Source organism: Heptranchias perlo, chromosome 8 (assembly GCF_035084215.1).
Source record: "Heptranchias perlo isolate sHepPer1 chromosome 8, sHepPer1.hap1, whole genome shotgun sequence".
In the NCBI taxonomy this organism is placed as follows: Eukaryota; Metazoa; Chordata; class Chondrichthyes; order Hexanchiformes; family Hexanchidae; genus Heptranchias; species Heptranchias perlo.
The window spans coordinates 92133016-92152991 of NC_090332.1; the positions used below are offsets into that span (position 1 = coordinate 92133016).

Genomic DNA, 19976 nt, shown 5'->3' on the forward strand with positions numbered 1-19976 from the left:
TGAGAAAACCAAGCTGTTGGTTGCAGATCAGTGGCTCTGGTCCAATATCTTGGTGTTGCCCTCCCCACCCTTTGAACTGAAGTCCCATTCGATGTAATCTCCTGGCTTTAAGTTTATGATAGACTCCGTTTGAGGACTGCTGTTGCCTTTGCACAGAAAGTCCTTGGAAAATTTCCCATGTGACTGGGTCAATGGTCAATGGTCAATTATTTTTGACTCGCAAACTGTCAAGTAATAGTTGAGAACAACTGTTTGATCAAGACTGGGCCCATGAGCAAATACTTTAAAGGAACAACATCTGGGCTGTCACGAGAAAGGTGGACCAGTGAAGTGGAGTCTTGGACTAAACTTTCGGGTGAAAGCTACCTGAGAGGATGAAAGCACTATGGAAGCTGGCTAAGAACTGCAGAAGATTACTCAGCATCCTGGATCTAGGTATCTTTGGACGAGTTCTTTTGAATTGATGACTGTGTGAAGCTGCTAATATGTAAGCCACAATCTGATGGATTTAGTGTGTAAGAGAAGATTTAGGATAGGCTAAAGCAGGAGGTGAACATTCAGTTTGCAGATGTAAAACTGCAGCACAAACAGCAGTAATGGGATGACCTTTTGAAGAAAGATGTAGGCTGTGTCAAGGTGAGACATTACGATGATTGGCCTGAACTTCAGCTTGCAGGAGTTGCTAAGAAAAATTGAACAGGTATAGTAAGAAAAAATGATTTTATCTTGTGATGGCCTGATATTTAGTTCATAATTTTTTAAAATGACACTTGACAGTTTAATTTCTGCTAGCGCACTGGTCAACTCCATCACATGAATTCCCTTTCTGCACTGCTTTAATGAGTTGTTGACCCCCTTAGTTTTAAGTGGGTTAACAACTGTGTTAATGTAGCACATAGAGGAACTTTATGAATGTGTCACAGGGAAGAAATCAAAGTGTGTTTAAGTTTGTAGAGAACCACGAAGTGTGTTCTAATGTTGGAAAAGATTAAGAACGTATTTATGGAAAAGATTGTGGGAGTGGTTTATTTGTGTTTTAATTCATTACCAGGGATGTCTGAGTCGCATGAAAACAGAAGTAAAATATTTGCCACCATTACAGAAAGCATGTCCCCGGAGAGCTCCATGGTTCGTTCATTATTTAAGTTAGGAAACCCTTAGCTTTTAATGATTTTGCAGTGAATACCTGAAAGTGAATTTGTGGAACAAGCCTTTCTTAAATAGACTCTGTGTTCAACCCCTCAAACTTCTACAACTTTTAATGGAGGGAGGAGGCAGAGAAGGAGAGTTATTCACTAATCGTAAATGTACTAATTGATTACTTGTGTAGTATTTAATATTTCATTACATTTGTCATTAAATAAGTGTTACAGTTTAAAAAAAGGGATGGAATTTGCCACTGAGAGGGTGGAGAACTGTAAGAGCAACACAGAGGAAACCTGTTCTGGTTATAAATGTTGATTGCCAGCTGGTAACAGCAGGGGCCACAATTTATAGGGGTTCTGTCAATATTCTGGGACTTATTAGCATCTCACCATTCACTGTATGAATTGTTCACAGTGTCTGGATTTTACTCTTGAGAGCTTTTACTGACCTGCTACTGTGGTCTAATTTCCCCTGTCAATTTACTAAAAGAAATCCATAGAGTATAGGTTAGTGAGCATACAGATGTACCTTACTCGCAGCATCCTGTGATTGGACCAGTACCTGGAGGTGATTGAACTGAGATTTTATTTCCTGAACACATGACCTTGGCATATAAACATACTACCTCTCCATGGCAACAATTAAGGAATTACCTGAATAATATCTCATTATCTAGTTAAAAATAGGTATTGTTAAAGGGTTTATTTGATGGCTTTTATTGCAGTTTCAAGGGCGAACAGATGGGTGCTGAATTAAACCTTTAGTATAATCAGTATTCTAAGGTAGAATGATGTTGAAGTGGGATTGTATCTGGATGCAAGAACCAAGTATGTTGCTTGTATACATGACTGATAAATGGATGCACGAACACCGGGCAAAAGTAAACTATTACACATCATGACCATCAGCTGATAGAACCAGAGTGCTCATCCAAGGCTTGTTTTCCTAATGTACAAGATGTAGGCTGCGCTAAGGAAGAGTTTTAATTATTTGGTATGTTGAGAAAATGTCTGCAGACTTCAGCAATGTTGTCTAAAGCAGCTTGTGTTGCAGTTATGTTAGGTTCCATACAGTGCAAACACAGCGTACCCTAATCGTGACAAACCTGATGCAGGATACACGCAGAGCAAAGTAGTAGATCGCAAGCATGACCGAACACTATAATCCAGTCAGAGTCCAATCCACTGCATGCATAATAGCAAACGGACTGAGGGCTAATTATATAAAGATTGATACTGAATACTGATGCAGCAGCTTCAAAACAAAGCAATGTTTTTGGCAGGAGAAGACCATTGCTTTATCTGGCCTACCCTTTCCTACCCTAAAAAGCAGAACCACAAATGTAATAATCTCTGGATTATTACCTGAGCCACGAGCAAATTGGCATACGGTAAATAAGATCAGAGAGATGAATGTGTGGCTCAAAGATTGGTGTGGGAGAAGTGGGTTTCGATTAGTGGGGCACTGGCACCAGAACTGGGGAAAGAGAGAGCTGTTCCGTTGGGACGGACTACACCTGAACCGTGCTGGGACCAGAGTTCTAGCGAAGCGAATAACTAGGGAGGTAGATAGGGCTTTAAACTAAATAAGAGGGGGGGGGAGGGGTCTCAGTGAAGAGAAAAGACAAAGAAGCAGTGCAAGAAAGTGATTGGGATAAGAATGACCAGATTGTGTCGGGAAGGGACAGAGCGTACAAACAAAAGACAACAAATAGGGTCCAGGTAAGAAAGAATGGTAATGAGACAAATAGGGCCATAGTACAAAAAATATTAAGATGTCTAAAAATGTTAATAAGACAAATCTAAAGGCACTGTATCTGAATGCACGAAGCATTCGTAATAAGGTAGACGAATTAACAGCGCAAATAGATGTAAACGGATATGATATAATTGCGATTATAGAGACATGGCTGCAGGGTGACCAAGGCTGGGAGCTGAATATCCAAGGGTATTCAGTATTTAGGAAGGACAGGCAAAAAGGAAAAGGAAGTGGGGTGGCGTTGTTAGTAAAGGATGAAATCAGAGCAATAGTGAGAAAGGATATTGGCTCAGAAAATCAAGATGTAGAATCAGTCTGGGTGGAGTTAAGAAGCACCAAAGGGCAGAAAACACTGGTGGGAGTTGTCTATAGGCCTCCAAACAGTAGTGGTAATGTAGGGGACGGTATCAAACAGGAAATTAGAGATGCATGTAACAAGGGTACTACAGTAATCATGGGTGACTTTAATCTACATATAGACTGGCCAAACCAAATTAGCAATAATACTGTGGAGGATGAATTCCTGGAGTGTGTACGAGATGGTTTTTTAGACCAATATGTTGAGGAGCCAACCAGGGAACAGGCTATCCTAGATTGGGTATTGTGCAATGAGAAGGGGTTAATTCTTAATCTTGTTTGGGGGGTCCTTTAGGGAAGAGTGACCATAATATCATAGAATTCTTCATTAAGATGGAAAGTGAAGTAGTCCAATCCGAAACTAGGATCCTAAATCTAAACAAAGGAAACCATGAAGGTATGAGGAGTGAGTTGGCCATGATAGATTGGGAAGCTTCATTAAAAGGCATGACGGTGGATAGGCAATGGCTAACATTTAAGGAACGAATGCTTGAATTGCAACAATTATACATTCCTTTCTGGCGCAAAAACACAAAAGGAAATGTGGCCCAGCCATGGCTAACAAAAGAAATTAAGGGTAGTATTAGATCCAAAGAGGAGGCATATAAAGTTGACAGAAAAAGTAGCAAGCCTGAGGATTGGGAGCAGTTTAGAATTCAGCAGAAAAGGACCAAGAGATTGATTAAGAGGGGAAAAATAGAGTATGAGAGTAAACTTGCAAGGAACATAAAAGTGGACTGTAAAAGCTGCTACAAGTATGTGAAAAGAAAAAGATTAGTGAAGACAAATGTAGGTCCTTTACCGTCAGAAACGGGAGAATTTATAATGGAGAACAAGGAAATGGCAGAGCAATTAAACAAATACTTTGGTTCTGCCTTCACGGAAGAGGACACAAGCAACTTCCCAGAAATGCTAGGGAACCAAAGAGCTAGTGAGAAGGAGGAATTAAAGGAAATTAGTATTAGTAAAAAAAATAGTGCTGGAGAAATTAATGGGACTGAAAGCCGATAAATCCCCAAGGCCTGACAATCTGCATCCCAGAGTACTAAAAGAGGTAGCCATGGAAATAGTGGATGCATTAGTTGTCATCTTCCAAAATTCTATAGATTATGGAACAATTCCTGCAGATTGGAGGGTGGCAAATGTAACCCCACTATTTAAAAAAGGAGGGAGAGAGAAAACAGGGAACTACAGACCGGTTAGCCTAACATCAGTAGTAGGGAAAATGCTAGAGTCTATTATAAAGGATGTGATAACAGGACACTTAGAAAATATCAACGGGATTAGACAAAGTCAGCATAGATTTATGAAAGGGAAATCATGTTTGACAAACCTACTGCAGTTTTTTGAGGATGTAACTGGTGGAATAGATAAAGGCGAACCAGTGGATGTGGTGTATTTGGATTTTCAGAAGGCCTTTGATAAAGTCCCACGTAAGAGGTTAGTGTGCAAAATTAAAGCACATGGGATTGGTGGTAATATACTGGCATGGATTGAAAATTGGTTAACAGACAGGAAACAGAGAGTAGGAATAAATGGGTCTTTATCGGGGTTGCAGGCGGCGACTAGTGGGATACCGCAGGGATCAGTGCTTGGGCCCAGCTATTCACAATATATATCAATGATTTGAATGAGGGAACCAAATGTAATATTTCCAAGTTTGCTGCCGACACAAAACTAGGTGGGACTGTGAGTTGTGAGGAGGATGCAAAGAGGCTTGAAGGCAATTTAGACAAGTTGAGTGAGTGGGCAAATACATGGCGGATGCAGTATAATGTGGGTAAATGTGAAATTATCCACTTTGGTTGTAAAAACAGAAAGGCAGAGTATTATTTAAATGGTGATAGATAGGGAAATGTTGATGTACAAAGGGACCTGGGTGCCCTTGTACACCAGCCACTGAAAGCAAACATGCAGGTGCAGCAAGCAGTTCGGAAGGCAAGTTCATTGGCCTTCATTGCAAGAGGATTGGAGTACAGGAACAAGGATGTCTTACTGCAGTTATACAGGTCCTTGGTGAGACCACACCTGGAGTATTGTGTGTAGTTTTGGTCTCCTTACCTAAGAAAGGATATACTTGCCATAGAGGGAGTGCAGCGAAGGTTCACCAGACTGATTCCTGGGATGGAAGGACTGTCGTATGAGGAGAGATTGGGTTGACTCGGCCTGTATTCACTAGAGTTTAGAAGAATGAGAGGTGATCTCATTGAAACGTATAAAATTCTGACAGGGCTAGACAGACTGGATGCAGGGAAGATGTTTCCCCTGGCTGGGGGGGTTCCAGACGAGGAGTCACAGTCTCAGGATACGGGGTCGGACATTTAGGACTGAGATGAGGAGAAATTTCTTCACTCAGGGTGGTGAACCTGTGGAATTCTCTACCATAGAAGGCTGTGGAGGCCAAGTCACTGAATATATTTAAGAAGGAGCTAGATAGATTTCTAGACACAAAAGGCATCAAGGGTAATGGGGAGAGAGCGGGAATATGGTATTGAAGTAGAGGATCAGCCATGATCATATTGAACGGCGGAGCAGGCTCGAAGGGCCGAATGGCCTACTCCTGCTCCTATTTTCTATGTTTCAAACCTCCCATCAGTTTCCTCATTCTGATTCTGCAACAAATAGCCCTGTACTGCCTTTACCTCATGGGAATTCATCCAGTCCAATTTTAATCCCTGCCATAGTTTTCTATTCCAATATTCCGACTGGTGATCTGTTTAACAATTCTATCACTCTTATTTTTTTTTAAATTAGCTAAATTTCCTATTTTTGATACCATTAAGTTTAAAATGTGTTAAAATGTTTAAAATGCCTGACAGAAGAACTTCCCTGAATCCAAATCTTCTATACCTGTGACAGTCTTAAATACCTCCATCAAGTACCCCTCATCCCCTCATTTTCCCAGAGAGTAAAGCCCCATAGTGGGCAATCTTTCCACCTAACTCAGTCCTCTAACTGCAAAAATCAGCTTTGATTTCCTCCTTGGGGTTCCCTCCATTATTCTACATCTTTCCTGTAAAACAGACCAAAACTGAATTCAATAATCCAGATGTGTCCCCAGGGGGTTGGTGTTGGAACCATCGCTGTTCTTGATATATATTCATGACCTGGACTTGGGTATAGTTGGGCATAACTTCAAAGTTTGCAGATGACACGAAGCTGGGAAAGGTGAGGAGGATAGTGACAGACTTCAGGAGGGCATTGGGCAGATGGATGAAATGGGCAGATGCATAGCAGATGAAATTTAATGCTGTGAAGTGATGCATTTTGGAAGGAAAAATGAGGAGAGGCAATATAAACTAAATGGTACAATTTTAAAGAGGATGCAGGAACAGAGAGATCTGGGGACACTCATACACAAATCTATGAATAGAATCAGAGAAAGATTACAGCATGGAAGGAGGCTATTCGGCCCATCGAGTCCATGCAGGCTCTATGCAAGAGCAATCCAGCTAGTCCCACTCTCTCACCCTATCCCTGTAGCCCTACAATTTTTTTCCTTTCAAGTACTTATCCAGTTCCCTTTTGTGGCAGAAGAAGTTGATAAAGCTGTTAAAAATGGAGACATAGAGTACAAAAGCAAGGAAGTTATGCTAAATCTTTATAAATCACTGGTTGGACCTCAGCTAGAATATCGTGTCCAATTTTGGTCACCACACTTTAGAAAGAATGTCAACGCCTTGGAGAGGGTGCAGAGGACATTTACTAGAATGGTACCAGGGATGAGGGACTTCAGTTATGTGGAGAGACTAGAGGGTTACGGTGAGATTTAATAGAGGTGTTCAAAATCATAAAGGGTTTTGATAGAATAAATAAGGAGAAACTGTTTCCAGTGGCAGAAGTGTCGGTAACCAGAGGACACAGATTTAAAGTAATTGGCAAAAAATCTAGGAGTGGAATTCGGAGAATTTTTTTACGCAGCGAGTTGTTATGACCTGGAATGCACTGCCTGAAAAGGCATGGAAGCAGATTCAGTAGTAACTTTCAAAAAAGAGTTGGACCTCTACTTAAAAAGAAAAAAATTGCAGGGCTATGGGGAGAGAGCAGAGGAGTGGGACAAATTGGATAGCTCTTTCAGAGAGCCGGCACAGGCACGATGGGCTGAATGGCTTCCTTCTGTGCTACATGATTCTATGATACAGCCTCACTAAGGCCAGATACCACTTCAACATCACATCGTTAAGACGTATATGTTACATCCTTAGCTATACATCTCAACATTTTACTTGCGTTCTTCACCACCTGCAAATACTGAACCAGTGTTTTTAATGACCTATCCAACAAAACCCCCAGATCTATCTTCTGCTCTGTTACCTCAAACCCATTGTCATCCATATTGTTGCTTCTTCTACCCAATCTCATTACTTTGCCTGTATCCATGTTGAACTACATCTACTACCCTTTGACCATTCACCTCGCCTGTTCAAATCCTTTTAGATTATTGCATATTGGTTAACAGTATTGGCCACTGCACCCAATTTAGTGTCATCCATAAGCTTAGACACCTTTTAAGTTATTTTTAAAAATTATGAAAAAATAGTGGCCCCAAAGGGAGACACTGGGATTCCACTGGCAACCAGTTTCCATTCTGACACCTCCCCAAGGATCCATCACACTTTGCTGTCTCCCTTTCAGCCATGTTGCATTCTAGCCTAATTCTTTGCCATCTGTCCCATAGGCATGCACCTTGTGAATCAGTTGTTATGTGGGACAGTGTCAGATGTCTTCCTAAAGTCCAGGAAGATAACATCCACCGTCTCGCCCTTATCCACCAGATCTGTAACCTCCTGAAAGAACTCCAGTAAGTTGGTCAGGCATGAACTCCTGAACCCATGCTGGCGTACTTTAATCAAACCATGTCCTTCCAGAAGATCCCTTATGCATTTCCCCCATCGAAGTTTCAAACACTGTCCCCACAGTCAAAGTAAGGCTTACAGACCTTTAAGTGTTCATCCCTTGGCGTTTTTTAAAGATGAGGCTTACATTTGCTACTTTCCAATCTATTGGGATGTTTTCTAATTCCAATGAGCTTTGAAAGAGATCTGCAATCTTCTCAGCCAATTCAACCAGCACCCTTTGAAATTATTAGAGCCAAGAGCCTTATTTACCTTCAGTTTTCTAACCCTTTCTGCGATGCCGTCCCTTATGATACTAAGGGTGCTAAATTGGGCCATGTAGCCCCCGTTGTTTTGGTGCTACACGGCCTCTCCGACATCCAAGTTGGTGTCTTGGATGCGCATGCACCTTTCCTGCGTGACAAGCGCCAGATTCCATCTTGGTCTCGGAGTTAGCGCAGGTGCAGATAACGAAGGCTGGAATCATGTAAAGTTGGGAGAAAATGGCTTCAATCCGTGTGCAACACAGATTTAAAGTGATAGACACCATTTTGGGACTTAACGCTCAACTCAACACACAGTTTTAACCCCGACTATCTGAACGTGTTTTAGAGTACCTGGAGGCCCCCCCACCAGCGCTATTTAAAGGGACCATGCAGGATTTACAGGTTAGTGGCTAGATTATTGATTTTGGCTGCCAAGACATTTGTAACTGTTTTTGGAGGTCTCCTAGACTTCAATACTGGGACGCGGGGACATAGCCTAACATTTAGAGCCAGGATGTGCAGGAGTGAAGTTAGGAAATGCTTCTATACGCAAAGGGTGAGTGATGTTTGGAACACTCTTCTGCAGACGGCAGTTGATGCTAGCTCAATTGTGAATGTTAAATCTTGAGATTGATAGATTTCTGTGAACCAAGGGTATTATGGGATATGGGGCTAAAGCGGGTATGTGGAGCTCGGTCACAGGTCCATCATGATCTCATTGAATGGCGGAACAGGCTCGAGGGGCTAAATGCCACTGCCACTTGCTGCCTCTTAATATGCGCCACCTTCTCCTACAAGAAAGCGGGATGTGTGTCTGGGTGATGTGCCTGTCATGGTTGAATAGCTGCCAGTGTGAGTTGTGGGTGGGCGGCTTGAAACAGTGGTAATGTGTAAGGGTGGGAGGAAGCATCTGATTGGAAGAGTTGAGTACTGATGGAAAGAGTTTATTGGTATGTGGGGATGGGGGTGTAGTGCATGGTGCAGTTGGTAGGAGATGCCACTTGACAGTTGACCTCGTTCACCTTGACCACTCATGTCAAAGCATTGAACTTCTTCCTGCCCTGCATCCATGTTCATGGTGCTGTGCGCCTGGCATTGACTTCGTCCCCCGCTGCCTCCCACTGCCTTTTCAGTATATGTGTGGAGAGCCTCTTGCACCCCCCCCCCCCCCCGCCACTCCTCCCCCTGCGGATATAGGATGTCCCTGCTTCTGCCCACCTCTTGCACCAAGGTCTGTAGTGCATCAGCAGAGAACTTTGGTGCACGCACTCTTGCAGGCCTGGTATCAACTCAGATTGACATTGGTGAGGTCTGGTGTGCAGATTGGAGGATGTGGGATTTAATAGCGCGCAACCTTTATTCACTGTTTTAACATAACTCATCAGTGTGTAAACATAGGGATGGGACCTGCATTTGTGTTTTACGTGTGCGATGTCTGATCTCCGTTCAGACTCCATGCAGACAGTAGACTGTTATTTTCAGCAAATAACAGGTACCGGCTACCTTTTAAGAGATTTCTAAGAAGCATCCTCCCTTTAAGAGATTGAGCTCCTACTGGTGGTGGAAAATGTGAATTGCATTGATTCCACGTGCAAGGCCTGGAAAGGAACGCTGATTGCAGGAATGCGTCCTGCCCGCGTAGGGACCATTGGATGCGGGGTACTAGCGCATCGCGCTACCCATGTCCAAAAACGGCCCCTATCGAATCTTTCCCCCTAAGGGTTTCTATCCTGTTGTCTCCCTTATACTCTGCTCTCAACTCGGACATCTACAATTGTAAAAACATCTTAAAATAATGATTTAATAATTCTACCTCTTTCCTGTCCTCTTACACCTCTTTCCCAGCACCACTGGTAAATAGTCCAACTTCCTTCTGTGCCCTTTTTTTGCTTCTGATATATATTTTATTAAGAAAGCTTTATTATTGAGTTTTATATTTTCCGCCATGTGCATCTAATGTTCCTTCTTTGCATCTGCATGATTTTATAGTTCTGCCTGTGCCGGTCTTTTCCTGTACCTTTCAGAGTTTTATATGCCTTTTCTTTCTCTCCCATGCACCTTTGATTTCCCTTATCATTCCTCTCCATTTTATTTCCTTGTTTGGTCATACGCTGATGACACGCAGCTCTCTCTCACCACCACCTCCCTCGACCCCTCCACTGTCTCTGAATTGTCATGCTGCTTGTCCGACATCCAGTACTGGATGAGCATATATTTTCTCCATCTAAATATTGGGAAGACCGAAGCCATTGTCTTCGGTCCCCGCAACAATCTCCGTTCCCTAGCCACCGATTCCATCCCCCTCCCTGGCCACTATCTGAGGCTGAACCAGACTGTTCGCAATATTGGTGTCCTATTTGATCCTGAGTTGAGTTTCCAACCTCATATCCTCTCCTTCGCCAAGACCGTCTATTTCCACCTTCATAACATCGCCCGTCTCCGCCCCTGCCTTAGCTCATCTGCTGCTGAAACCCTCATCCATGCTTTTTACATCTAGACCCGACCTTTCCAATGCTCTTCTGGCCGGCCTCCCATCATCTTGCACCCTCTATAAACTTGAGCTCATTGAAAACTCTCACCCATCGCCCCTGTGCTCGCTGACCTACATTGGCTCCCGGTCCAGTAATGTCTCGATATTAAAATTATCATCCTTGTTTTCAAATCCCTCCATGGCACCGCCCCTCCCTAACTGTAACCTACAACCCTCTGAGGTCTCTGCACTCCTCCAATTCTGGTCTCTTGCACATCCCCGATTTTAATCACTCCACCATTGCTATCCGTGCCTTTAGCCGCCTAGGCCCTAAGCTCTGGAACTCTCTGCCTCTGCCTCTACCCCTCTGCCTCTACCCCTCTCTCCGCCTTTAAGATGCTCCTTAAAACCTATCTCTTTAACCAAGTGTCCTGATATCTCCTTATGTGGCTCGGTGTCAAATTTTGTTTGATGATTGCTCCTGTGAAATGCCTTGGGACGTTGTACACATTAAATGCGCTATATAAATGCAAATTGTTGTTGTTGACTTGTTTCTGGGATAAACTGGCTCTGCAACACAAGGAAGAAAACTTATATCACATGATTAAATGGAGCACTTTTATATGATTGTTTTATATTACTGAAATATATATTGCTGACTGAGTGAAATCTACTTCTTGTAAATTGTAATTGTTAAAACCACTTCAAGAATAAAGTAGATTTCTCTCAGTCAGCAATTGAAAGAAATAAAAACAGGAAAGCTGGAAAAGTACTGCAGATCGAGAGAGGTATGCTGAGAGAGAGAGAAATGTCAACTACCGATGAAGGGGTGTCATATATAAAACATTAACCTATCTTTTTCTTTTGCATGCTGCTTGACCTGCTGAGAATTTCCATTATTTCCTGTATTTATTTCAGATTTCCTGTATTCATGGCTTCTTTTTTTATCTGTACACTGAAGCTTTACTCTGGAGTGTTGCTGTTGAGTTAGTCTTGTATGGATTAAATTACCATTCTTAAACCTTGCTAAATTTGGGTGGGAACAGAAACTTTGCTTTACATCTATGGGATTTATGTCACTGACTTCAGAACTGATGCTGTGTAAGACAGCTGGCGGTTGTACCCAAATATCGTGAATAATAAAGTCTTTCCCATTCTAGATTCTTCATTATTCAGTTTCTCAAAGATCAAAAATTCCAAACATGATTTAATTAACAAAATGATGTGCCTATTCAAATGGTTAATAGGTCTTTGAATTGTTCTCTCTCAAAATGTCCCATTGTACTGCTGGATAGTGCATAAAAACTAATCCGCTAGATTCCAGCGTGTGAGAGGCTCAGGAGACCATGGCATTTATTTTGATGATTTATTGTATTAAACTTTTTTGTCCAGTCCTCCAGCAGCATTTCCCTCCATAGATGAGTGCTCTTAATAAACCTCTCCGGACTGTCGCTGCTTTATTAGAGAGACTTTGCTGAGATTTTTTGGCCGTATGTCATGGTACTCTACATCATTTTTATTTATCCAACATCTGGCTGCTGAGTAGAAATTTATTTTTATTTGTTCTCAGGATGTTGTGACACTAGCAAGGTCGGCATTTATTGCCCATCTCCAGTTACCCGATGAAATCATTTGTACCTAATATTCTCTACACAATGGAATCCTTTAATTTAAAGGAACTGTAAATGTCTGATCAGGCAAGTGCAGCAATTAGAACATTATAGGCTTATTCAATGTGTGCAAGTTCAATATTGCCAACTCCCACTATGTCGACTGCCCTTTATACATTATTTGTTTGGTACTTCAACTGTTACGGTACGTACTCACACCAGCACAGCTCTTAGTAAAATCCACAATTGCCAAGTTGTCCCTTTTGCACATCGGGTAAGAAAACTACAACAAACTAACAGAAAATAGATGTTAGGCCACTTAAAAGCCTTTACCTTAAGAAACTAAACTCCACTAAAATCTCTCATATTTCACAGTGCAATAATCACCAGCAAGACCACACATTCTTTAATCAAAGTTGCTTAAGTCAAATATGTGATAATTAAGATTTTTTTTAAGCACTAAATTTCTACTTTGTGGTGTTATTTACATTGTTTATTTCAATTATTGGATAATTCAAGCACAAAAAACAACTTTGAATTATCAGGAGTACCCTGTACTTTGTTACAACAAATGAAATATTTGAAAATCTGTGAAATATACTTCAATTTAGGAAAGTAGCCCCCGACAGGTGAGTAACTCACTAAATGCATATTTGCATATTGGTCCTGAAAATTGGGACGGGGGTGGTAATTTCAATCTTCTCCCCTGTCCCCAAGTTCTCCCTCATTCATAGAACAAGATTTATAAATATGAAAGATAGCCTCTGCCCTAACAAATAGTGCACCTCTAGTGCCTCAGCTCTTAAATGAAAGGGGATGCTCGGTGGCAGTGAGCGAAGCAAATCAGATGTTGGGATGTATTCAAAAGTCAATATTGAGCTGAAATGGTGAGGTAATCCTGCCACTTTATAAATCACTGGATTATGAGGAGCAATTATGTAAATTGGACTTGTTCTCACTGGTCTTCAGTACTCCAGCCCCAGGCAGGCTGCTCTGCCTCTTGGGCTAGGGTGTGTCCGGAGGTCCGAGTGTCCGATCCCACGGCTCCAGCCCCAGCCGCCACATTGTTTACTGCTTTGCTAGGAAATGCAGTCAGTGAGCAGCTGATTGGCTGCGTGGAACCCAGACCAGGAAGTAAAATCGAAACCGATGCGTTTGTCAGTGGCCAATCAGGGACCAGGCGCCTCCGCCCAACCGATCAGGGACCAGGCACCTCCGCCCAACCGATCAGGGACCAGGCACCTCCGCCCAACCGATCAGGGACCAGGCACCTCCGCCCAACCGATCAGGGACCAGGCGCCCATACATAGAAGCAGCCAGAACTAATGAGACCTGCAAGATGTACAGTTGGAATGCAATAATCTTTCAACCCTGCTGAGGATTCAATGGAGGGGGGAGGGAAGAGCTTTAATTAAACTGTTCATTATCCCCAAATTCACACTCACTGACTTGACAGCAGTTTTGTATTTCTGACTCAATTTAAAAATTCTGATTGCACACGATTTATTTCTGTTTGAATCAGAGTCATTAAGCTGATTCAACAAAAAGCTGATTGGAATTGTTCCCATCAGATCATTTTTAATAAAATATAACAAGGCTGGTCTGCTCAATCCTAGTGCAACTTAAGAAACCCATTTCATAAATGATATAAATTTATCAGCCAATATAACATTAAATTGTTACAATTATCCATTACTTTGTACATTTTTTCTGTTTGCTATTTACCCTGAATAATATTTTCTAAAAAGATGTTCTATTTAAAGTTGTGATTTTTTTTTACGGTGATGCACACAGCCTTTATATCAGTGCACAAACCCAAATTTGTTCCGTACATGGCCATAAAAAATTAGAAGGAACCTTGGACACGGCCTGCGTTTGAAGGGGGTGATTTCAAACCTAATTTGTGGAAACATTATTTCAGTGAGCGAGTGAGTGGTCAATCTATGGAACAGGCTCCATAGGGAGACGGTGGAAGCAGTTAGTATTGATCCATTCAAATGCAAATTAGAAAGATTTCTTTCAGAAAACAACATTTTAGGAGACAATATATGAATAATTTGAGACATGACGTGAGTGTAACATGCTTGGGAGGAACGGGTGACTTTGGATCTATGGTCACCCTAGCTCTCCAGCATTGTGGTTTTCTCCGCCTCATGTCAGGGTCTGTTGTAGACTAATTGATAGAGATTGATTGCTATGATTAGTCAACAACTCTATTATCATTGTTTCATGCAACTACCAGGATGGTAGATGGCAAAGTAGATCCACAGTAAACTGGGCAAATCTGTTAATGGGTAAAACGACTGACGATCAGTGGGGAATGTTTAAAGAAACATTTAACGTGATACTGAATCGGTTTATACCCCTGAGGGGCAAGAACTCTACTTGCCAAAAAAAACAGCCATGGACAACTAAAGAGGTAAGGGCATACAAAAAGGCAAAAAATGGCACAGATCCTAGCAAATGGGAAAGATACAAAGATCAGCAAAGGGTCACAAAGCAGATAGTAAGAGCTATGAAAAGAAACTCGCAAGAGATATCAAAACCAATACGAAGAACTTTTATAGTTACATTAGGAAAAAGAGGGTGGTCAGGAGCAGTGTTGGCCCCTTAAAAACTGAAAGTGGGGATATTGTCATTGACAATGGGGAAATGGCGGACATGTTGAACAATTACTTTGCGTCAGTATTTACAGTAGAAAAAGAGGATAGCATGCCAGAAATCCCAAGAAAACTAATATTGAATCGGGGACAGGGACTTGATAAAATTAACATAAGTAAAGCAAAAGTAATGAAGAAAATAATAGCACTAAAGAGTGACAAATCCCCAGGACCAGATGGTTTCCATCCCAGGGTTTTAAAGGAAGTAGGTGAGCAGATTGCAGATGCCCTAACTATAATCTTTCAAAGTTCTCTAGATTCAGGAACTGTCCCTCTGGATTGGAAAATTGCACATGTCACTCTGCTTTTTAAGAAAGGAGAGAGGGGGAAACCAGGGAATTATAGACCAGTTAGCCTAACATCTGTTGTGGGGAAAATGCTGGAGTCTATAATTAAGGATAGGGTGACTGAACACCTCGAGAATTTTCAGTTAATCAGAGAGAGCCAGCATGGATTTGTGAAAGGTAGGTCGCCAAGGCTTCTTCGACAGCACCTCCCAAACCCGCGACCTCTACCGCCTAGAAGGACAAGAGCAGCAGGCACATGGGAACAACATCACCTGCACTTTCCCCTCCAAGTCACACACCATCCCGACTTGGAAATATATCGCCGTTCCTTCATCGTTGCTGGGTCAAAATCCTGGAACTCCCTTCCTAACAGCACTGTGGGTGAACCTTCACCACACAGACTGCAGCGGTTCAAGAAGGCGGCTCACCACCACCTTCTCAAGGGCAGTTAGGGATGGGCAATAAATGCCGGCCTCGCCAGCGACGCCCACATCCCATGAACAAATTTTTAAAAATAAATAAATAAATTATCGAGAGAATTGTACAGTACACAATGTCTTTGAAAGAACTGGCTCAGTAATGAAGTATTTTGTGTTCTGTGGTCACAAATCTTTTACTACAAGATGTAAACTTTTTTTTCTAATTATCAAGCAGTGTGGTTTTGTTTACTTCAGTTATTTAAAATTTGTATAAAGGAACCTGAAGGATAATATATGGGTAAATGCTGGAAATCCAAAATAAAAACAAAGGGCTGGAAATATACAGTCAGACCTTTGGACATTCATAAAGAGAAAGGGCAGGTTAACATTCTCAGAACAGTACATAGGTTGTTAAGATAACTTGGTTAAAAACTGACTACAATTTATTACTTCCACTATTTTTGCATATCAAGTGGTCTATTAAGCCTCTGGGAAAAAGGGTACAGATATTTCTATATGTATGTGTCGGGTGCACTTCAGATATGAATTTCTCATTTCATTTGATTTGAGTATTGTCCAGTCTTCAGTGCTGCGTAAAAGTACTTCATAGATCTATCCAAGGCAGTGAATCAAAATGTCCAGAATTTCTTTACTGCTTTGATAACCCTGTGTACAATTTGTAATCCCTTCTTATTCCCTGAAAGTGTAGGCAAATCCTCTGAGGTACACTGATACTTGAAAGTGATCCATGCAGTTCAAAGTAAGTTAGAATTTATTCAGCTGCGTACTTTGAGCTAATAGATTATTTCAGAAATGCTGGAATGAGTCACAGAGCTCAGGAGGTACACGGTTACTTGATTAGATTTTTTTTCAAGTGCGCAGATCCTACTCTTCACCGACGGTCGTCTCACCGCTGGCGATCTCCCAAAACCCGAGCCTCGGCCCCGTGTGCCCTCCCTCACAGCAAACAGCGACTGTGCGGGCACGGCGCACGTTGCTCCCAGCAGCCTGTGTGATGGAGCCCTTCTCCCATCCCATCCCCCCTCTCTGTCTTGGTCAGTAGTGAAGTCAAATGCAGGTGGCAAATAAAGTAAATAGAGAAACTGTTCCCATTGATGGAAGGGTCGAGAGCCAGAGGACACAGATTTACAGTGATTGGAAAAGAACAAAGGGCGACATGAGGAAAATCTTTTTTACACAGCGAATTGTTATGATCTGGAATGCGCTGCCTCACAGGGTGGTGGAAGCAGATTCAATCGTGGCTTTCAAAAAGGAATTGGATAAATACTTGAAGGGAAAAAATTTGCAGGGCTACGGGTAAAGAGCGGGGCAATGGGACTAATTGGATTGCTCTTACAAAGAGCCGGTACGGGCTTGATGGACCGAATGACCACTTTCTGTGCTGTAACAATTCTAAGATTTGCAGGTTTTGAATATTTTAAACATATAAGATTGTGAAGGGGCTTGATCAGGTGGATGCGGTAAGGATTTTCCCAAGGATGGGTGAAACTAGAACTAGGGGGCATAATCTTGGACTAAGGGGCTGCTCTTTCAAAACTGAGATGAGGAGAAACTTCTTCACTCAGGGGGTGGTAGGTCTGTGGAATTTGCTGCCCCAGGAAGCTGTGGAAGTTACATCATTAAATAAATTTAAAACAGAAATAGACAGTTTCCTAGAAGTAAAGGGAATTAGGGGTTACGGGGAGCGGGCAGGAAATTGGACATGAAGCTGAGTTCGGATCGGTCAAGGCCCTGTGGGTGGCGGAGCAGGCCCAGGGGCTGAGTGGCCTGGTCCTGCTCCTACTTCTTGTGTTCTTTAGATTTGAGGTTAGGATCAGATCAGCCATGATCTTATTGAATGGCGGAGCAGGCTCGAGGGGACGATTGGCCTACTCCTGCTCCTATTTCTTATGTTCTTATTTCTGTCAAAAACACATGAAACACTTTAACGATAAGCCACTTTTACAGGCTGCAGTCTGTCCCTACTCAGTGGATTTTGCTAAAGTCCACCCCTTCTTCCAACAGGATAAATTTTCTTTTAGCATTTCAAAATTTCCCATCTCTGGCTCGAAGTACAGTTGATCGATCAGCTGTGAAAAGACTTGATTTTGTTTATTTCTTTACAGACTCCTTCAAAACAAAAATCTCTCCCTTCAGGTACTGGTTATGCTTGTCCTTTCACCTCGGACCTGGGTTGAAGTCCAGCCCAGTGTGATAGAGAAGAGAAATTCATCCCATCAGTTGTGAGCGTCAGTCTTGTGTGAAATGAGGTTGGCATTCACACCGCAGTTTTGAGTGTGCCCTTAACATAAAGCTGCCCCTAATTTGGCCCTGTCCTGGCAGTCTTTGATAAGCCACTAAGTTGGCTGATGTAGGAAAGGGAAGTATGTTGCTGGTGAGGAAGAGTAAAGAGAACTTTAACTCTATTGTGCTGGCATGATCTAGGAATGCATAATCCTAATACTGCGTTCCATTTGGCATTGCAGCACTAAGTAAAATATAACCAGGTTTTCTGTCAAAAGTATAATCTAAATATAGATGGTGCCAAGAGTATAACATCTTTTGCAACACTTAAATTAGGGCTCAAGGTCTTTTGTAAGGCTTCCATTGTATGCTCAACCACACAGATTGTTCAGGTGATAAAATGTGCAACTAACAAGTCTAAAGAAGAGGTATTCCTGGAGAATCTAGATCTTGACTGTATTCACCTTGCTTTCCTCAGGATATCCAGGCTGAGATTGATGCTCACAATGACATCTTTAAGAGTATTGATGGCAACAGACAGAAGATGGTGAAGGTTTTGGGAAATTCGGAGGAGGCTGCCTTGCTCCAGCTTCGTCTCGATGATATGAACCAGCGATGGAGTGATCTGAAGACAAAATCTGTCAATATTAGGTCAGTAGAGTAGAGCAGGGTGTTTTAATTGCTTTTCACTGAGAAATCTAGACAAAGGGCCTAGGTCCATAGTGCAGAACACCAATGTGGAAAATAGTAAACAAGACAAGATAAATCAGAAAGTCGTGATTAGGAGACCGCAAGCTTCAACTTTAAAAGTCTGAAGATTTTTAGGAGGAAGGCAAAATGTAGGAATAGGGGTAAGTAAAGGAATTCCACAGTTTTGAGGCCCTAGGAAAGACTGAATTAGAGTAGAATGAGTTGTAGCTAACAACTCATACCTTTTACAGACATATCACTGGCAAATTGATATGTGCAATGAATCCTGATTTTAATGCACTGGGGATTTAGGGAGGAGGAAAAGCATATAGGGGAGCATACTTGAAGCTTAAAAGAAATAAAGGAAAGTTTGAGGAGTGCTGATTATAGTAGGATCGATAAAATAAAGATGAGAAAGGTTGACCGGGTACAGAGAGGGTGAAGAGGATGTAGGCTAGAGCTGAGCGAGATCACGAGGTAAATTTGAACAGGGAGCCGGGAAGAAGGCTGGGGGTGGGAGGTGGAAATTCCTGACGGGAAACCTGGAAGTCCTTACTATTTTGACGTAAGGACGTCTTTCATATTTTTTCTGTAGGGTTCCCGCCCGACAGGCTAGCCAGATTGACAGGCTGGCTGTCAGTCGGACAGGAGAACATCCAGGGAGCAGATGTCAGGAGGTAATAGATATGGGGGGGGGTTTAATCGGGGGGGGTCGGCCGATCGCGTGTGTGGTGGGGGGGGGTCGGCCAATCGCGTGTGTGGGATCGCGGCAGGTAACTTTGTTGGGCCTGGAGGAAACACTCCTGCTCCTCCTGGCCCACAAGCAGTGCAATAAAGGCACTTACCTGTTGATCTGGGCCTTCTTGCCTCCTTTTATGTGGCGTGTAGCAGAAGGCCTGGGAATCCCGGCCTCCAGGAACTAAAAATAAAAAACCTGTCACAACGGACGTCCGCAGCCTCCTTAAAAGATTTTACTGACCGACCCACCTCCGTTAAAACCGGAAGTGGGTGGGTTGAGGTCGGGTTTTACATTTTTACCTTCCCACCCACCCCCAACCCGCCCGTTCGTGAGGTTAAAATTTACCCCCATATGTCGGATGGAGGTTTTTCTTGTATTTTCTTCAAGAGTGTGATAGAGCTGCTGGTAGAGCTTTGCCAGATATGGGAGTAGGAATCAGTCATATGGCTGGCAGAAGTGTAAGGTCCATTTATAATTTCTTGCTGAACAAATGGG

General features: G+C 42.4%; 1 protein-coding gene across 1 annotated transcript in view; it reads left to right on the forward strand.

Annotated features, from left to right (window-relative positions):
* The window catches only part of utrn (utrophin), a 664298-nt gene that overhangs the window by 400850 nt on the left and 243472 nt on the right, over positions 1-19976 (forward strand). Inside the window, exon 55 of the mRNA XM_067989572.1 lies at positions 18531-18703. Within this exon, the coding sequence (XP_067845673.1) occupies positions 18531-18703 (173 nt within the window). The remainder of the gene's footprint in view (positions 1-18530; positions 18704-19976) is intronic.